Source organism: Bidens hawaiensis, unplaced genomic scaffold, assembly GCF_021521415.1.
Source record: "Bidens hawaiensis isolate Kalapana, Puna unplaced genomic scaffold, B.hawaiensis_p1.1 tig00000760_1, whole genome shotgun sequence".
NCBI lineage: Eukaryota > Viridiplantae > Streptophyta > Magnoliopsida > Asterales > Asteraceae > Bidens > Bidens hawaiensis.
The window spans coordinates 4,790,061-4,809,740 of NW_027491043.1; the positions used below are offsets into that span (position 1 = coordinate 4,790,061).

The window sequence follows — 19,680 nt, forward strand, 5'->3', positions numbered from 1 at the left end:
GGTAGTTCGCGGGGCTAGCGTGTAGAGAGACCACCCGCCCAACCACGACAGAGAAGACAACCGCCGGTACAACACCCCGAGCCCATGACATTGGATTATATGTTTCAGCAGCAATTGTAGATGCGGGAGGATTTGCATGAGTATCGCGATGAATTTTGTGATTATCGAGATGAGTCCCGGGGTTATTTCAAAACCATGTTTGATCACTGGCATATTCCACTGCCAGGTACTTTGCAGCAGCCACCGCCGACTACTACTGGTGGCTTTGACATGGGTGGTTCTGGGTTTGTTGCTGGACATGTGTATGGAGGAGGATATGGTGGATCTGGTGGGTATGGAGCTGGTGTTGGAGGATCTGGGTATGGCAGTTATGGACAGTATGGGTCGAGTGATTTTTATTATGCAGGTGTTGGAGGATCAGGAGCTGGTGGAGATGGTGATGGTCATGACCAGGAGGATTCTGACGAGGAGTAGTAGTTGATGGAAGCAGCTGTCCTGATCAACGTTTTGGGTTTTATTTTACTATGTTTTCATTATCTCATGGTTGTACTGATATTATTATTCTTATTTTGCTTATGGGTGGTTTGGTTGGGACATTTGATGGGATTTCTTCTTGTGGGTGGTTACTTGTATATGTTGTAGTTGAACTTTGTGGGTGTAGCTCACTATAAACCCTCACGAGACCATACTCGTCCACCCGGTCTACCGGGGGGTTTAAAGGGCTTGTTGCATACGCTAAATGCAATCGTGATTCCTACGAAAGTGAGTTAGTTCTTTTAACATTTTTACTCATTTAACAAATTTGGTTATGAAATTTAGTAATCTCGGTCGGTAATTTAAAATTAATGGTTTTGCAAACGATTTAAAAGACCCATATTTTTAACATTTGTGAGAAGCTTGCTTCTACATGTTTAAGAGTTTACAGATTTCCTTTTTGAGAGTTGAGGTGGTAAGTTCACCGAGAGATCACCGAGGGCATGAGAGTTGCACATGAGAGTTCTATTTTCTATCAGGTGATTTCGTTTTCATAACTTCATTTGTTTTATTAATTTTTGTGTTAAAAGTGTAACTGTATAAATGTATAATTTTACTTTTTTTTAATTGTATTTTTGTCTACGTAATAACCACCATCACATTAGGCCCGGTTTTAAAATTGTCGAAGTGAATTTTAACCTCGTCTCTATTTTGTGTCTTAAATTTTAAACATTGAGGACAATGTTTACCTCAAGTGTGGGGATGGGGGAGAAATTGGAAATTTAAAAGTTTTAATGTTCCTTGAATTAAGATTTTTTGCACAATAATGGAAAATGATAGAAAAATCGGGGATTATTTTTCAAAATTATTATATATATGAGATAAAAAACGGGAACGCAGTTAATTTGGGATGTGTCGGTAGGCTCATCCTTGAGAATGAAAGGATAATGTGGTTGTTGACTTAATTAAACTTTAAATGCTTGATTTTTAGTGGGAAACGCCTTCAGGGTTTTATTTGTTTAGCTAAGCCTGTGTAAGGACTGGAATGAAAAATTAGGCCATACTCAAGCCTCATTATTAAATTTGATCACTAAAAATATATTTTAATACGAATAGTCTATAGTACAATGGTTGGATAGGCTTAACATTAGAGTATGCTAAATGGCTTGTGATATAAACATAAATGAAAAAACTGCTAGTTAAGTGGTTAACATTTCATAGGGGTATGGTTTTATGGCCTTAAATCCTGTATTGATGGGATGCCCCGGGGAACGAAGACCATGGATCGGTTTGCGGTTTATCATCTGGTATACATAAATCCTAAGTGGATTTATTCATATTAAAATAGCATAAAAAGAGCAAACCTGCAGTTTATCTGCCAATTTATAAGTCAATAAACATGATCACAAAAAGTGCTTTAAACATTACTGACTTGATCATCCACGCTATTAGTCATATGGGGTCCCCGTGCTCGCGTCTTATTACCATTAAGAAACGGACCACACGAGACACGTCATATGTAAGCCCTACAGATGAATTCGTGCCTACTCACGTATGGTGATGGACTTCAGGGTATTGCTTGATAACGGGGGTATGTCATGTAGTGGGGGCTATTTACTAGTTGGTGTACGTCCGTAAATTTTGGTAAAAAGGGGTATGCCTAACAAAGCTTGTATATTCTCGGGATTTATCCGGCATTCCTTGGAGACCTTCTTGTCATTCCTGTAAGCTAAATTTATTAATTTCCGTTCCAAGTTGTTGCACCTTTCATAGTTGATGGGCTAAAATGTTAATTATTATATCATAACAAGAAAAAACCCTAGCCCCCACCATAATTCCGATCGGCAGCAGCTAGGGGAGGCTCCTCCTCGATTTCCATGCAGGTTCCAACCATTCTCCGGCCTCCCGAGTCTAATTCAAGGTCGGTTCTATCTTAGTATAACTCTTTTTCACCATTAAACCCTTTGTTGAACACGTTAGGGTTGAGTTTTGATTATAACAATTTCTGACAGATTCGTACTCATTTATTGCTCGGTCTGTAACTCGATGAAACTATATTTTTTTTTGATCGATTCTTGTTCTATGATGTTCTAATTTGAGTCTAGTTTCCAGAAAGGTATAATACGTAAGTTTTGGACGAGATTTGAATACTTTTTATGATTTTATAAGATCGAGTGTCAAAGCTGATGCGGGATGACGGATTCTAGTCTGTCTTCCCGACATCATAACCCTTTTTTGACAAGTCTAAATTGGTTGGTTCCACTTCTGGAAGTTAATAGTTTGAGTTAAGAACCAAACCCAATTGGAATCGTTTAATTTGGCTGGGTAATGATTTTTATAAAAATAAAACCATTTTGTTGCGCACTGAAATAGCTGCACATACATTTCTGTGTTGGAGGAATTTTTATGATTTTTGTGTCCACTAGAAAAATATAATAAAAATATTTTTATAAACCTAAGACATTTATTAAAGTCTCGTAAAAATTTAATAATTTATTTCACAGGTTATCCTATGTAATTAAATGCATCTTCGCATGCTAAAATCTGCATGTTTTACTTGTTATTGATCGATAAGTTCGTTTTAGGCTTAACCGGTGGATGTTCAATTGTGATCGTGTCAGGGCTGTTTGAAGTGAGTTTTTGAAACAACATCTTCCTAGGTATGTCTAGTATTACATACTTTAAAATCATGTCCTTTGGTGTTCGTTTGATTGGTCAACTAGTTGTAGTTTGAAAGATTGTTTTCGTTTGGCTAGAATAGTGTTTTGTTGTGTTAAACGCGAGGGATGAAGTAAGTGATGACCAATTCAGTTTGGATAGTTTCGGGTTAATGTACAGGCTGTTGGAAAATGATTTTTATGGGTATTGGGGCTGAATTGGTTGTCGGTTACTCAAACGGGTCGGTACAACGCGCATTCGCGTTTATTGATTAGTTGGTGCGTTGTGCTTCGATTTACCGACCCATTTGACTCGTGTAGCGTCGTGTGGACTTGTAGGCTGTGAAATTATCATAACGGGTCCACACGGGGCTGAGTTGGATGTTAATTTCCTAAACAACTCTTAAACGCGCATACTAGTCCCACCTAGTGCTTCCGGGGGTACTTTGGGAATTCTTTATTCCCGGGAGTATCTAAGAGTTGTATTGGCATATACAAGGCCTCGGGGGCTATTATAATTGAACTTATTGAGTTCGAGGCTTTAGGTGACTTGAACCATGTTTGAACGCCTCGTAGGATAAACGAGTCATTTCGGTGTCGTTAGTGATGTTGTATGTAACTGACAGGCGTTTGAGTTGTGGGGATACTTAGGTGTTCTCTAGCTCATGGTGATTTCGTGCCTTGTGCCAGGTGAGTTCATGATGCCCCTTTTTAATCTTTTTACGTTTTGGGCTGGCATACACACTCAATTACAGTTTTACCCGATTTTACTCGTTAAAATAATTTGAAGGTCATTGTATTGTTTTGATAATGGTTGTGCAATTATGAAAATCCAGTGTGAGTTACATTCTGTGCCTTAGGATATTTTAGACTCGTTTGGTCATACATTCCTTAAGGTTATATACCTGATTATGGTCTAGACTCGATGATGTTAATAGGCTTGGTAGTAATTGAATACGAGTAGACCTATTTACTTAGTTCATGTGTTGGACTGATTATTATATATTACCTCATGGCCCATAGGCTTACTTGTAATATGGTATGTTTTGGGATGATATAAATATATATATGTATGTATGTATGTATGTATGTATGTATGTATGTATGTATGTATGTATGTATGTATGTATGTATGTATGTGCATGTGTTATCCAATGGCCTATGAGTAGGGATGTTAGTCAGCCATTCGTGACTAAGGATGGCTTACTTACGACATGGTATATTTTGGGATTATATATATATATATATATATATATATATATATATATATATATATGTATGTATGTATGTATGTATGTATGAGTATGTGTTACCTTATAGCCTACGGTCGTATGATGACATTTAGTTCCTTGTGACTAAAAATGATGTGAGTAGGCTTATTGATGTGTGTGTGCATGGTGATTACGGCCGGGTCAAATATATTACTCGGGTTTTCAAATCCCATGGTGGAGAGGCCCGCGTGGCATGATCATCATTTTGACGGGTCAAATATATTACTCGGGTTTTAAAATCCCGTGGTGAAGAGGCCCGTTGTATGTTAAACCGTGATCGGGTCAAATATATTACTCGGGTTGTACTCGTGGTGGAGAGGCCCGTATCACGTGTTTGGATGTGTAAGCCATAACCGAGTCAAATATATTACTCGGGTTTGACTCGTAGTGGAGAGGCTCATGTCACGTGCTTAGGTCTTACCGCGTCCGGGTCAAATATATTACTCGAGTCTTGACTCGTGGTGGAGAGGCTCGTGTACGTGTGTTCGACGATGAATGTATTATTTGGTGAACTATATTTATTTATTTTATTATTATCCTCTCTGTTGTTTAGAACTATAACTTTGAAATAAAGTATGAATTATTGTTTATGAAAACTAGAACTCACTCAGCTTTAGCTGACTTTGTGTGTATGTTTGATTGATTTTCAGGTGTAGAAGTGGATATTACCGCTTGGACGTGCTGGACGCTACTCGGAGTTGAAGGCATTTCTAGTCGAGGACTCATAATAAAACAAAACATTTTATTTTATTTTAACTTTGGGAATATGTCCCCCTTTTCTAGGGTTTTTGATACTGGTTAATTTCCACTGTTTATTACTCTGAATTGGTTTGAATAAAACAAATTGCTTCGATTTTAAATTTTTGTGAATTTTGGACATGATTACCAACTGTAAGATTCCCGGGGTTCGGGGTCTTACAGTTGGTTACCTAATTGCACCTTAATGGCCATTTTGGTAGACTTTAATGCTTAAGTTTGGGTTTTGGTTCGATAAAAATATCCAAGATTGTCTTAGCTATTACATATAGGCTTAAAAGTTGTACACATGTGCAAAATTTTGATCGTTTAATCTTAAGGTTTAAGTCAAGTTGGGGTGGTTTGGTTCGGTAAAACTATAATGAAGCATGGTAAGGCGGCTTCAAGGCTTTGAGGTGTGGGATCCATTTTAATCATATGAACTAATAAAACTGTTGCACCTTATTTTTCCCGGTAAGTATTGGGGCATGGGTTTAAGTGGACAACAATATCGGCAATCGCGGTTTTTGTGTTCCTTGTGCTTAATTAAGATAATCTAAGAAGTATTTTGAAAATAGTCTCTGATTCTGATTCCATTGCAAAAAAATTTTCGGGACGAAAAAGGTTAAGTGTGGGGATGTGATGGTTGGGTAAAAGTTAGTTATTATTATATATTAATAAGTTATATTTAGGTTAATAAACGAATGCACATTGGTACTTCAAGCATTGTTTACGTGTTTTCAGGATATTGGAAGTTATGGAGATTAACGAGGATATTTACGGGCTTGGAACGAAGATCGAGAAGTGAAAGATTGGAAGTGCACGCATCACGAGGCATTCAAGAAAAGAAAAATGAAAATTTGATATTTTACATCTTCGCGATACGCGAAGATGCAAAGAAGGGCAACTTCGCGATACGCGAAGTTGCAGGATCTCGGCCGCGACTATTTTGTCCTTCGCAATACGCGAAGAAGCACCCTTTTACATCTTCGCGATACGCGAAGATGCTTAAGTCGGCCAAAAATTTAGGTTTTTCCTTTTATAAACCCCTTAACCTCCCCATTCTGCTAATAACAACTTCCAGAGGTAAAGAGGTGTTCTAGGGCGACTTTCATCCATCCCGAGGCTTCCGGTTTGTCCTACAATCGTATGTTCATCAAGATAAGTGCTTTAACGATTATGTCGATGTCCGGCTAGTCGTGTGTGTTCGTTCTAGGCTAAGGTTTTGTGTAATATACTGTTATGATCAGATTCTTGTGCTTCATGAATATAGCTTGATTAATTTTATATCATTTGTCTTTCTTAATTAGTATTTGGTTGCTTAAAGCTTGAGTTTGCGATTATTGATTTGTGTAACGTTTGTTTGGTTGTTCATCAACACTTAGGGTTAGGCTCTTGTGTCCTTGAACTATAATCATCAAACGTTATCATTGAGTTAATTATCCTAGACATAGAATTGGTAATTGTGGGGTCCGGGTTCATTTGTGTCAACAATTCGGTTAGGGTATCGCTTGTTATCATAAATCAAACCATAGGACTAGCAATTATTGTAAAACCGAAGACTAGAGAATCTGTGATTGACGTATGGAACACATAACCCGAACCTAGAATGAATGCTTTTTAATTAATATTGTTTACATATTTTTTTAAGTAATAATTAGTCTTAATTAAATCTTTTTATAAAAACCGCTTGACATCGTCTGTCTGCTTAGGTTAAATAATTAGCTATAAATTAAATAAACTTGCACTTTCCTTGAGTCCCTGAGGAGACGACCTTACTTACCCGTACTTATTATAGGTATTTAAGTCTTAAAATTAATTGTTTGAGTAGACCGCGACAGCCTACGTCAGTGGGCAATTAGGTCTTCATCTCATTCGGTTTTCATTCAGCGTTGTTTTAAAACTGAACGATTAAGAGGTTCATTCAGCGGCTTTCAGCCATTCAGATACGAAATTTGAATTAAACAAACAATCTGATGTATGAGCGAATCAGACCTCAAGCCCATTCAGCCCATTCAGACCTCAAACAAACACCCCCTTAGTATAAGGTTTCTTATTCGGGGCATTTTGGTTTTGTCGAGATTGACAGTTGGTTGGTAACGGCATAACAACAGCAAACTCCTTGGCGATTCTAGTAGTCAAACGGTGATCATGAGAAGCAGATGAACAACGTTGATCACGATGATGAATTCTTAGGGAAGACATTTTATGAGGGCCAAAGATGAAACTTTACGAGATGTGGAAATGAGTCAATCTGAGATAATAGAGAAGTGTATAAAAATTTGTTCTAGTGATGACTTGAGGACGAGTCAGGAATTAAAATATGTGAATAATTTTTGAGATATTTAATTAAACAAACAACGCTTACAAAAATTAAAGTAAAATGTTATTGGGTTAGGCTTTCCATGGGCTTCCCATAGTAGCTCGAGATCCCAAATAAAAATAATCAAACATATCAAACGAATTGACCTCCCATGAGCTTTCCATGGCAATTTGAATGGCCCAATTAAATAAAGCAACATAAAGTTTGTGAATTGGGCCTCCCATTTGCGTTCCACGGCAATTTATTGGCCCAATTAAAATAACGAGTAACAAACAATTGAGTTGGTCAGCCCATGAGCGTTACATTGCATTTAACTGACCCAACTAACTAATGAATTATCAAATCAATGAAGTTGGTCGGACCATGAGCGTTACATGGCATTTAACTGACCCAACTAAATATCGAATCAACTAATCAAATATGAGTAGTTGGTGTATCTGGTGAACCATCCCGGATGATACGTTCCAACTAAAAATCAAATTGAAAACGGGTTGAGAAATGGATAGTTGGAGTGTCCATGGATTTACATGGATTTTTCATCCCACTAAACATATAAAAAAAATTAAAACAAAGTATTGGAAGTTTCCCGAATTTAGCCACGAACCACTGTGAATTCGGTTTTTATAAAAGGAGTGCAACTGTTTAACCGGTTACGTTTGACCACTTAGGGGTTCGGTCGTATGACATCTCGTTCTGCTTTGGCCTAGAGGCTCAAGTACTGTGGTCAGGTTATCCTCTAGGTAAGGAATAACGTCTTACCTTGGGTTCTTGGAACCATTTTGCCAAGGCCCAACTCACAGTTTCTCTTGCCCCCCTACGGCTACTAACCGAGCATGTCGTACTCCCATGCCCTAAAGAGAAGGAGTAAAAACAAAACTCAGGAATTCTTAGGGAATTTCCAAAAAATAAAAAGCAATCTACTAAAAATAAGAAGATTTAAAAATATTTTTAAAGTGAGGCATAACCTCGGAATTCGTGTGTGTGTGCATAATAAATAATAATAAAATGTAAATTAAATAATTAATCTATATAAGCAGTAAACAATTTAAATAGCACATAAGGCAGTTCATATAAGCACGTATAGGGTCCTAACATATGACTAGGACAATTTCTAACGACCTATCTTATTTCGGATCTGATACCAATCAATCACACCGTAACCTAAGGCGGAAATGCCGGGGCGTGATCCGATTGCTCACAGCTCAAAGATACTATCATGAGTATAAATGACATATCTATTTAATTATTTTATTTCATATGTACACACAATATCCAAATATAACAAACGAATCAAAATAAATAAATATAACAAATTTAAATTATGTTTGTCTTCATTAAATCCTAAGGTCTTGTCTAAGTGTTCAAACTTCAATCTTCAATTTACATGATAACATGCATATGCATAGAAAATGAAAGAGTTTGTCAACATAAAGTTGAGTGATATTATCACCAATTTTGCAATGATATAAATAAGTATAACGTAGTAAATGCGGTAAATGAATCAAACCATAAGCAAGTGAGTAGACCGTTGACAAGCGAATCGGGCATTGGCCAATAATATGAGCACCCAATACATGGGAATACGCTTAACTCCTTCGAATAATACGAATGAATGAATATTAACACAAGTAAGCAAATAACATGTATATTTTATTTAAGTCACACACAAATTCACGTTTGCCATTGTTTGAGATATAGATATAGCATGAAATACAAATAATACGCATATGTCCCCAAAACGTTTAGAAAACTTAGTAAAATAGGGGAATGATAAAACTCACCTTAGATTAAAGGAAAGTGAATACAATTAAGAATAAACAAGTTAATGAATAAGAGAGTCATCCATTACGCGTCAAACGAGATAAACAATCAGAACCTGAAACTTTGAGATATGATAATATGAGTAATAATCCAAACGGATGTTTAGAACTCCGGTTATGTTAAACTTAAGATTTAAACGAGTCGGTACTGACCAGAATCCGAACAGCGATTCGGAAATCAGATTTTGGTCAGTAGCCTTAAAATTTTGTTACGAGAATAAAAGTCTTCTGGACCAAACATTGAATCCAACCAGAAGTATGAGAAAACATAAATTCAAACTTGTTGACAGTTTTGTCCTTTCACGAGTTTTAAACGAATTGACCAGTCAACACCCTTCAACCACCAAAATTGATTGAAGGTTATTGACTAGGGAATATGTATGAACGATTTCTTAGTTTACAACTTCCCCGGAAAGTGAAAGAATCAAGAGAAACGATGAGTCAAAGGTCCACACGTATGCAAAGTCAACCTTCAAGCTTGTGTCTTCAATCAAATAAGCAAAAACCGAAGAGTTTGATGATGAACATAAGCTTTTGATAGCTGGAGATGATGTATTAGGGTTTACGGAAGTTGGTGGCAGAGATTATATGATGTGTTTATATAGAATAAGCAAAAACGAACCATATTTGGTTAGTTTGCTCGTTTAAGTAACCGAATAAGTATTTAATGACTAAATCAATGAAATAAACCAGAGATTTCGTGCTTGATCAAGGGGTGATGTATATGGACATGTATTTTAGTTATATTCCTTTTCTTGGACCTTAATTCACTCGATTTGTACCAAAAATAAGCGATTTGGATGCTAAAAACAAACTCAGAACCAAAAATAACGACACGATTTGATCAGGTAGGCCATGGTGCCGCGTGGCCAGCCATGGGGGTGCCATAGCGCAGTGCCCTGGGCCTAGGGAGGTTTGATTTTGATTTTTGACATATATGGTCCTTGTAGTTTAATAATAGGTCAACTATTGAACTTTTTATGCAATAAAACAAGAATTGAACTACTTAAGAAAGTATAAGGGCATGAAATGACTAGTAGAAACTTAAATACTTACAAATATTTGATTTTCATTAATAATAAAGACCTAAAAATGTTCCCGAGTAGGATTAACGTAAACGGATACAATTTCGAAAAATCAAAGATGTTGCACTTCACGTTATTCAAACTAGTCTTTTAGTACTTAGAAACTCCTAAAATGCCAAAAATTAACACCTTATGAAACACATTCATTAGCCCCTTCCTCAAGAACGAATTTTTATTATTTTCAATTGATTTAGTCATCAAACGAGATTTGATTACTTAAACAAAATATTTTAACTAAAATTAACTTGTGTCTACTAATCCTATATAAACAAGACATTTATCATCTGCAAATCTCTTCCCTAAACCCTAATAATATATGTAGTAGCCGTCATTCTCATTAAACCCAAGATTTCTCCTTTGTTCTTGTTATTCTACTAAAGGTGTAGTGTTCGTGTTGACTTTGCTATCTTTCCGGCTTTTGACTCCGCTCTCTCATTGATTTAAGCATTTTCCGGGTAAGTTGTTTACTGTAAAGTGGTTCATTATTGCTCAATAGTCAATAACCTTCAATCAAATTTTGAGATTGAGGGGAATTGACGGGTCAATTTGACTCTGACCCGTTTAAGGGCATATTGGTCAACAACATTGACCAATCGTTTTCTATCACTTCTATTCAGAACCGACTTTTGGTCCAGAAGGCTTTTATTTTTGTTTCTAGATTTGGAGGCTAATGACCAAAACCCTACTTCTGGCTCGCTGTTCGGATTCTGGTCAGTACCAGCTCGCTTAATTGTTAAATGTCTCATAACCGGAGTTCTAGACATCTGTTTGGATCGATTCCAGTGGCTATGTTCTCGGATTTAATTGTAGTTATTTGTCTCAAAGTTTTAGGCATGTTCGGTTTATCTAAGATGTCACGTTAAAGGACGATTTACTTGTTTTATTATCTTTTTATTCTTATTTCTTGCAAACTTGCGTAAGTAATTAGGTGAGAAATTATTTCCCTCTTATTTTACTGATTTTCAATAATTTTGGGGACATATGCATATTAGTTCATATTTCTATATTATATTTATACACAACTAGCAAACGTAAATATTGTGTGTATTCAATTAAATGCTAATTGCTATTTGTTTAAGTGTTATATTTTATCGCATTCGGAGATGTCTATCATAATCACATTATAGTATGATCAAACGACTGTCATAGTAGCCAACGCCCGCTTCGCATGGCAATCACTACAAAAAAATGCCATATAGCGGCATACAATATGTGGTACTGAAAGACAAAGACAAGAAGCACCCCAAACCATAGCATCGATGATTCTTGCTCCGGCTTCGATCGGAAATCAACCCCCACAAACACAAAATCATCCCCATGACAACGCTCAATACGGTGGCGGACACGGCAGAAGTCACGGACGCGGCCGAAACAAGGGCGGTGGTAGGAACTAAGGTAATTAAAGCGGTGGTGGCAATTACGGTGGTGGTAGTTACGCTGGCAATTCCGAACGAGGTGGAGGTAATTATGGTAACCATGGTGAAAATTACGGAAACTATGGTGGAAATTATGGAGGTGGAGGTAACTTTCAAAACTTCAATAATGGTGGAAGGAATAATGAGAATGGTTACGGTGGTGGCAGACAAATGGAAAATTGGAATCCATCACCACCTTGTCATTTCCCTACACAACCTCCATAGTGAGCCCCTGCATGGGCCAATTCAAATAACTTTGGCCAAACTCAACTTGGTTCAGCCCATGTTGCTTACCAACTGTCCAACGGACCCAACAACCAAGCACAAGCTTACTATAATGCCCTTAGCCCAACTGATCTTGACAACGCCTTTCAAAGTGTGCAGTTAAATTGCACTGGGCAGCTGTGGAGTATGGATACTGGAGCGTCATCGCATATTACTAATGAACCAGGTAAAATTCAATTTCCCTCACCGTCATCGCATATTACTAATGGTTTGTTAATAAAAGGATCCAGTAATAGCTTTCATCAACTACCAAACAAAACCTACCACCTAAATAATATCCAATACGCCCCTCAAATTATTAAAAATCTTATATACATGTTCGTAAGTTTACAATTGACAATTGGGTTTCGGCCGAATTTGACCCTTTTGGTTTTACTTTGAAGGATTTCAAGACTAGCAAGGTGTTTTCCCGCCATGATAGCACGGGGGACCTTTGCCCGTTCAACCAACCACTACAAGCTCTCACCACTACTTCCACTACTTATCAATGGCACAACCTTCTTGGCCACCCCGCCCCCCAGTCTTAGATTTTCTTAGTAAAAGTTTGCTTATTAATTGTAATAAACATAAAATTTTGTCCGTATGTCATTCTTGTCAAATTTCAAACAGTAAATGATTACCTTTTTATGATTCCAATACTATTACTTATGCTTCTTTTGACATAATCCATTGTGATTTGTGGACATCGTTCGTCACTAACAACTCCGGTTACAAGTACTATATGGTTCTTATCGATAATTTTACACAATTCGTTTGGAATTACCCACTTAAATATAAATCTGAGACCTTTACCAATTTCGCTAAATTTCATCAACTAATTCTCACCCAATTTAATAAGAAAATCAAATCATTTCAATATGACCTCGGTGGCGAGTTTGATAACAAAGAATTTAAAGTATTTTCCAACACACATAGTCTAGTATTTCGTTTCTCATGTCCACACACATCGGTCCAAAATGAAAAATCTGAGCGAATGATCCGACAAATAAACAATATCATTCGATCATTACTCTTTCATGCACACTTTTCACCAACCTTTTGGGTCGAAGCACTTCATGCTAGTGCTTACCTTCATAACATATGACCCACCAAAAAGGTAAACTTTTTAACACCAACATTTTCCCTTTACCGCCGACACCCTACATTCAACCACCTACGAGTCTTTGGTTATGCTTGTTACCCCACCTATCCGCCACCCAAGGACATAAGTTAAATCCTCGTTCCACTCGATGCATCTTCCTTGGTTACGTAACCCATTTTAGAGGGTATCGGTGCCTTGACCAAAATTCTGGAAAAATTATTATATCTCGTCTATGTTTTCTTTGATGAAAACTCTCCCATTCAACGAACCAATACACTCTTCCACCTATCACTTAATTTCTAGATGATGAACCCATCCATTTCCCAACCCAACTCTCAGTCCATTACACCTTCTACTAATACATAACCCACTACATCTTCCACTAATGCTTCCCAACCACAACCTCTAAACACACATAGACTTATCACCACCCACCAATATATACCCAATGTCCACTCGATCTAAACACGGAATCACTAAACCTAACCCTCGTATGAACGTTCACACTACTTCCATACCATCTATATCTCTCATTCCCACTTCCAACTCGAAAGCTATGTTGGATCCTAATTGGCTCAATGCTATGAAACAGAATTTAGTCCATTAGAAGATAATGAGACCTGGGAACTTGTGCCACGACGGGCTAATGATCCGGTGATTCATTGCTTGTGGTTATTTCGGCACAAGTATAAATCGTATGGCGGTCTTAAAGATTATAAGGCTCGGTTAGTGATTGTGATGATACTTTTAGTTCGGTGGTTAAGACAAGTACGATACGGACTGCCTTGTCCTTAACTGTCTCTCGATCGTGGCCTGTTAATCAACTGGACGCTAAAAATGCTTTTTTACATGGAAATTTAAAGGAAATGGTCTACATGCACCAACCACCATGCCACGTTAACAAACAATTTCCAAACTATGTCTGCCGGCTGAAGAAATCCTTATATGCTTTAAAGCAGGCACCACGGGCATGGTATCACCGGTTTGCATCGTTTATTTTATCAAAGGGTTTTCGTAGTAGCGTCTGTGACACGTCTCTATTTATTTATCATAAAGGGACACACATGGCATATCTCTTACTGTATGTCGATGACATCATCTTAACAGCCTCCGATCCTGGTCTCCTACAAAACATCATTACTACTTTATCCGCAAAATTTGCAATAACCGATCTTGGGAATTTACATCATTTTTTGGGTGTTTCCGTAACTCGTGACAATCATGAAATGTTTCTTTCACAGACACAATATGCAAAGGACATTATTAATCGTGCTTCCATGTCCACTTGTAAACCTTGTAGCACACCGATCGATACTTCTACGAAACTCAGTGCTATTGATGGCTTACCAACAGACGGGACACTCTATCATCAGCTCGCGGGTGCATTACAGTATTTGACATTCACGCGTTCCGACATCACGTACAAAGTGCAACAAGTTTGCTTATTTATGCATGCTCCCCGGGAACCCATTTTGCGTTCATGAAACGCATCTTCAGGTATTTACAAGGTATGATCGACTACTGTCTACGCCTTCATTTCTCTTCGTCCACTTCCCTTACTACGTATTCGGACGCCGACTGGGGTGGTTGTCAAGATACTCGTTGCTCCACTTCAGGGTACTGTATTTTTTTGGAATTGATATCGTGGTCTTCAAGACACCAGCAAACAATTTCTCGGTCAAGTGCTGAAGCAGAATATCGTGACATGACTAATGCTGTAGCTGAAGCTAGTTGGCTTCGCAACCTCCGGTTAGAATTAAATGTCCCCGTTACTAAAGCAACTATCGTGTTTTGTGAAAATGTCTTGGCCGTCTATTTATCTCAAAACCCGGTTCAACATCAGCATACTAAACATGTCAAAATGGACATTTACTTTGTTCGGGAGAAAGTTCAACTTGGTCACGTCCGTGTCCTTCATGTGTTGTCCTCCTCCCAATCGTAGATATTTTCACCAAGGGACTGCCTCTCTCTCTCTCTATATATATATATATGTGTGTGTGGAAAAGTTTTTTTGAGAACTGCTTTGAGTTTTAAGAACTCGAAAGAACTCAACGTAACAATTTTTTATTTTTGAATTTTTTTTACACATATATAATATATGTATATTACATATACCTAAAAAATTACATAACTTTTTACGCACTGAGTCGACTTATTACATATGTCTAACAAACGTTTAAGTTACTGTAATCAATGTTCATCTTTATTCTCTCTCTTATTTTAATTTTTTAATTATATTTAATTTCAACCATATAATCTAATCTATTAAATTAAATGTGTGGTCAATAATGAAGTTCTTAAGTCCTTAATCTATTAAAAAAATTATTACGTTGAATTTTTTCGAGTTCTTAAAACTGAAAAGGGTTATCAAAATAAATATCCCATATATATATATATATATATATATATATATATATAGTATTATTATTGTTGATATTTTGTTCCATATTTATCTTTCTAAGGAAGATACACATATTATAATTCCAATTCAAACGTTTTATTTACATGTATTTCAAAATAAATGGATAGTTTGAAAGGAAGAGAAAAAGTACTTTAAGAAATAGAAAGATAAACTTAGAATATTAAAATGTATTTGTGGATGTGAAAAGGAAACTTTTCATGCATATGATATTGTGTTTTAATTAGCGTGTTGGAGACTATGGAAGGCTCGAAATAAAAAAGTGTTAAGGGAAAAGAGATCAAAGCATTGGGGTTTCTTTGGTTTAAAACTAGGTCATAGTTCAAGTTCATAGAATGATCGAATTGATATAAGTTTGATCTTTTGTAAGGTTTTGTTCGTGGTTGGCCTGGCCTCCTCTGTTTGAGGGTGGTCTTGCTGTTGGTTTGTGTTTGTGTATAAAATTTACAGTTAAAAAACAAAATTCAAAAACTTTCTTGAAATCATTTCTATAAGACCTATTGTCAGAAAGAAAGTCAAATTTCTCATTGAAACTTACAGGAAAGCGTGTTACATGCCTTGCACTTGCAATGTTTCCATAAATGATAATAATATATATTTATAACATTTTGTTATCTCTATAATTGATTATTTAATAGTTCGGAGATGATCATTAATTATATATAGTATCAACTATCAACACAAAGCATCTAATGTTCATTCACAGCTGGCTTATTAATAAAGCCTTCCTTTTAGTCTGATGCACGTAATTTAATTAATTTCTCCTCAATATATAATGGGCCAATAGTCATGGATCTATATATATATATATATATATATATATATATATATATATATATATATATATATATATATATATACATATATATATATATATACATATATATATATAAACCAATGACAAGAAGAACACCATCTGCTCAAACTCAGCTGATTGAGATTACAAGCTTTAAGGTTTTGGTCGCATTTATCTTTATCTCTGCAACTGCTTTCCAATCATGACTTGTCGTTGGAAACTTTTATAAAGACACTTATTTCAACTGGGGAGCTAGCCATTCTCATATTTTCGGCAATGGCGATGATCTTGATCTTATGCCTGATAGTGTTTCAGGTACAAACATCTCCATGTTTTATGTTTATCGCCGTCCTTAACTAGTTTTATTAAATGTTGAAGTTTTAATTGATCTTGACTCCGTATTTTTTGTTTACTGCAATGCCAGGATCAGGTGTTGAGTCGAATAAGTCATACCTCTTTGGAAGTGTTGAACTCCAAATCAAGTTAGTTCCAGGGAATGCTGCAGGAACCGTCATGGCATATTATGTAAGACCCTGGCGGTTAGTTGATTTTAGAAACTAATTATGGATTGGAGACTAGATTCACCAAGGCTGTAATATTTATTCACATTTTAAATCTAGACACATGGTTTTGTTTTAATATTGGGAAGAAATTTGAATAAAAAAATAATACAAATTATTAAAGAAAAAAAGATAAATTATATGTTAAGTAAATATTTTATTTTGTTGAATTCACCTCTTTAGACAACATTGTGAATCCACTCCTCACCGCAAGGAATGGCCTAGTTTTATAATATAAAAAATCATTGAGAAAATACTAAAAAAATGCGAGTAATATTTACATATATTGAAGATATATGGATGGATATGTGAGTGTTTTATGTGACATCGTTGCAGCTTTCGTCTACCGGTGACTATCATGATGAGATCGACTTTGAGTTCTTAGGAAACACGTCAGGAGAACCTTACACCATACAAACAAACATATTTATCCAAGGCAAAGCAGAAAGAGAGCAACAATTTAGGTTTTGGTTTGACCCAACATCAGATTTCCATAACTACACCATTCATTGGAACCCTGATGTAATTGTGTAAGTAAATCGTGAATACCATCGTAACTTACTTTCTAGCTAATGAACAACCTTGGTGTGACACCTTAAGCAATCACACATCACTTTGTTTTTCTGTCCACAAAAGAGAAACTCGGCTACAAGGAATGCCTCGCCTCAAACATCACAAATGGTTAAACATGCTCACGTGTGTGTGTGTGGGGGGGGGGGGGGGGCAATCCTAGGATGTATGGCCTAGGAAGCTCTCACCTAGATAACCAAAAACAAATCTTTGAGCTTTTCGTGAGCTAATAAGACAATATTTGTTGGTATAAAAAGCTCAATGTCACAATTCACATATGTAGCTAACTTTTTGAATATGACAATAAATGCAGATGGTATGTTGACAGTATACCAATTAGAGTCTACAGGAACTACAAAAGTGAAGGAATCGGATTCCCAGACCAAGAAGAAATGCATGTCTACTCTAGTTTGTGGAATGGTGATAATTGGGCCACAAGAGCCGGCGAAGTGAAAATTGACTGGTCCTATGCACCTTTCAAGGCCAGTTTGCGTGATTTCAAAGCTAGAGCTTGTGAGTGGAATGGACCTGTTAGTATCAGGCGGTGTGCCAAACCTAACCAAGCTAACTGGTGGACCTCGCCCGTCTACAAGCAACTGAGCCCAAACGAACGTGATCAACTCAAATGGGTTAGAGATAACTACATGGTCTATAACTATTGCACAGACTACTGGCGTTTCAACTCACAGATGGCTCCAGAATGCTCCAAGCCACAATACTAAACAAAGCATAATCCTATTTTTAGATGTTCTTTTGTAATTGTTTTAATTCCAATGTCTCAAACCTTGTTAAATAGGCCCATCTAGTTGCTATAGTACATTCTTGCATACGATCCTGAGATTGATAAATTTACAGTGTCCATTAATCCATGCCGTCAAGAAAACTTTATATACTACTATCCTTTGATCATATAACTATATGAAATAAACCTGTGCATATTAAAATGTGATCTTGGTTTTGGATCGCATCACCGACCTCTAATCTTGAAAAACTTAATCCGTAAGAAAACTCGATATACTATGATCCTTTGCTGTGTATATTCTAAAAATGGACAAATGAATAGTCAACCTTTTCAAAATGAACATTGATTTTTAAAATTCTTAAAACAAGCATATACTCTTAGTACGAAAATGCCGGTCATGTGAAGATCTTTGTGTGAAAACACACTCCGCATGACTGCTGTATAATTTCTTATTTTACAATAAATTATACTTTTAACTTTTGTTGATCTTTTATTTAAAAAATAAAAATTGTTTTTAACTCTTCACTCTAATTTCTAACAATTGTTCTAAAATATATTTTAGCAACGATTTATGATTCTACTCGATGTAGCACATCCACATTAAACACAATGCTTGAGATTAAACCAAAGTTACTCCTTAATACAATTTTCTTTCAAATTGAAAAGAGGTCTCAAAACATTTCTCCCTAATTACACTTAATACGACAGCAATCACCACTCACAAACACATATACGTGTATAAATGAATATTATAAAAATTTGCTTCACAATAAACTTCTCTTGAAGAGTATATGATGCTGGATCTATCATAAGGGATATAGGTTAGGAACAAAGATCACTCACCAGTGAAAGAAATATTCAGGACTAGCTTAAAATATTGCATTAGTTTGTATAACCTTAAAAATTAGTAAAACTTTACCGTTTAAAAGTCTTAGACAAACTCAATTCAATTTTTTACTTGACAAAGGAGATTTGGATTTGCGTTTAAGGGGAAAAAAAAACTAAAAACCGCTAAAAAAGACATTTACGTTTACACAAGATGCCAAGACCCCAAGTTGATCTGTATCTACTTGAAGAACCTGCAAATGACCTTGGTCTTTAATATTATATATATATATATATATATATATATATATATAGCTAACCATTTAATTTACATTCATAGCATGCTTGCTCCTTCATCAAGGCACAAAAGCTTGCTTCTCAAGAATCCACAACACACTTTGTTTAAACATCAAATTCTATGAAAACTCGTCACCACTAGTCCCCCATGTTTGAGCTTGATGCATCACAATCATCTTGACTCTTATTAAGCTACCAGGAAACACATAAGAGCCATATCTAGTCAGCAAATATACAAAGGAGTACGCCATGTGGTGGGAAAAACTAGGATATAATTGGCAGTGTTGCAGACACGAGGCGCATGTAGCAGTATTAACACATTTCT

The 19,680-nt window shown here is 36.3% G+C and overlaps 1 protein-coding gene across 1 annotated transcript; it reads left to right on the forward strand.

The window, feature by feature from the left end:
- Positions 1 to 16,822: 16,822 nt before the first annotated feature.
- Positions 16,823 to 18,388, forward strand: LOC143534348 (putative xyloglucan endotransglucosylase/hydrolase protein 26). Its single transcript, XM_077028857.1, has 3 exons — positions 16,823 to 16,886; positions 17,258 to 17,451; positions 17,805 to 18,388. The coding sequence occupies exons 1-3, from the start codon at positions 16,875 to 16,877 to the stop codon at positions 18,211 to 18,213; spliced, it is 615 nt and encodes a 204-aa protein (XP_076884972.1). The 5' UTR covers positions 16,823 to 16,874; the 3' UTR covers positions 18,214 to 18,388.
- The last annotated feature ends 1,292 nt before the right edge of the window (positions 18,389 to 19,680 follow it).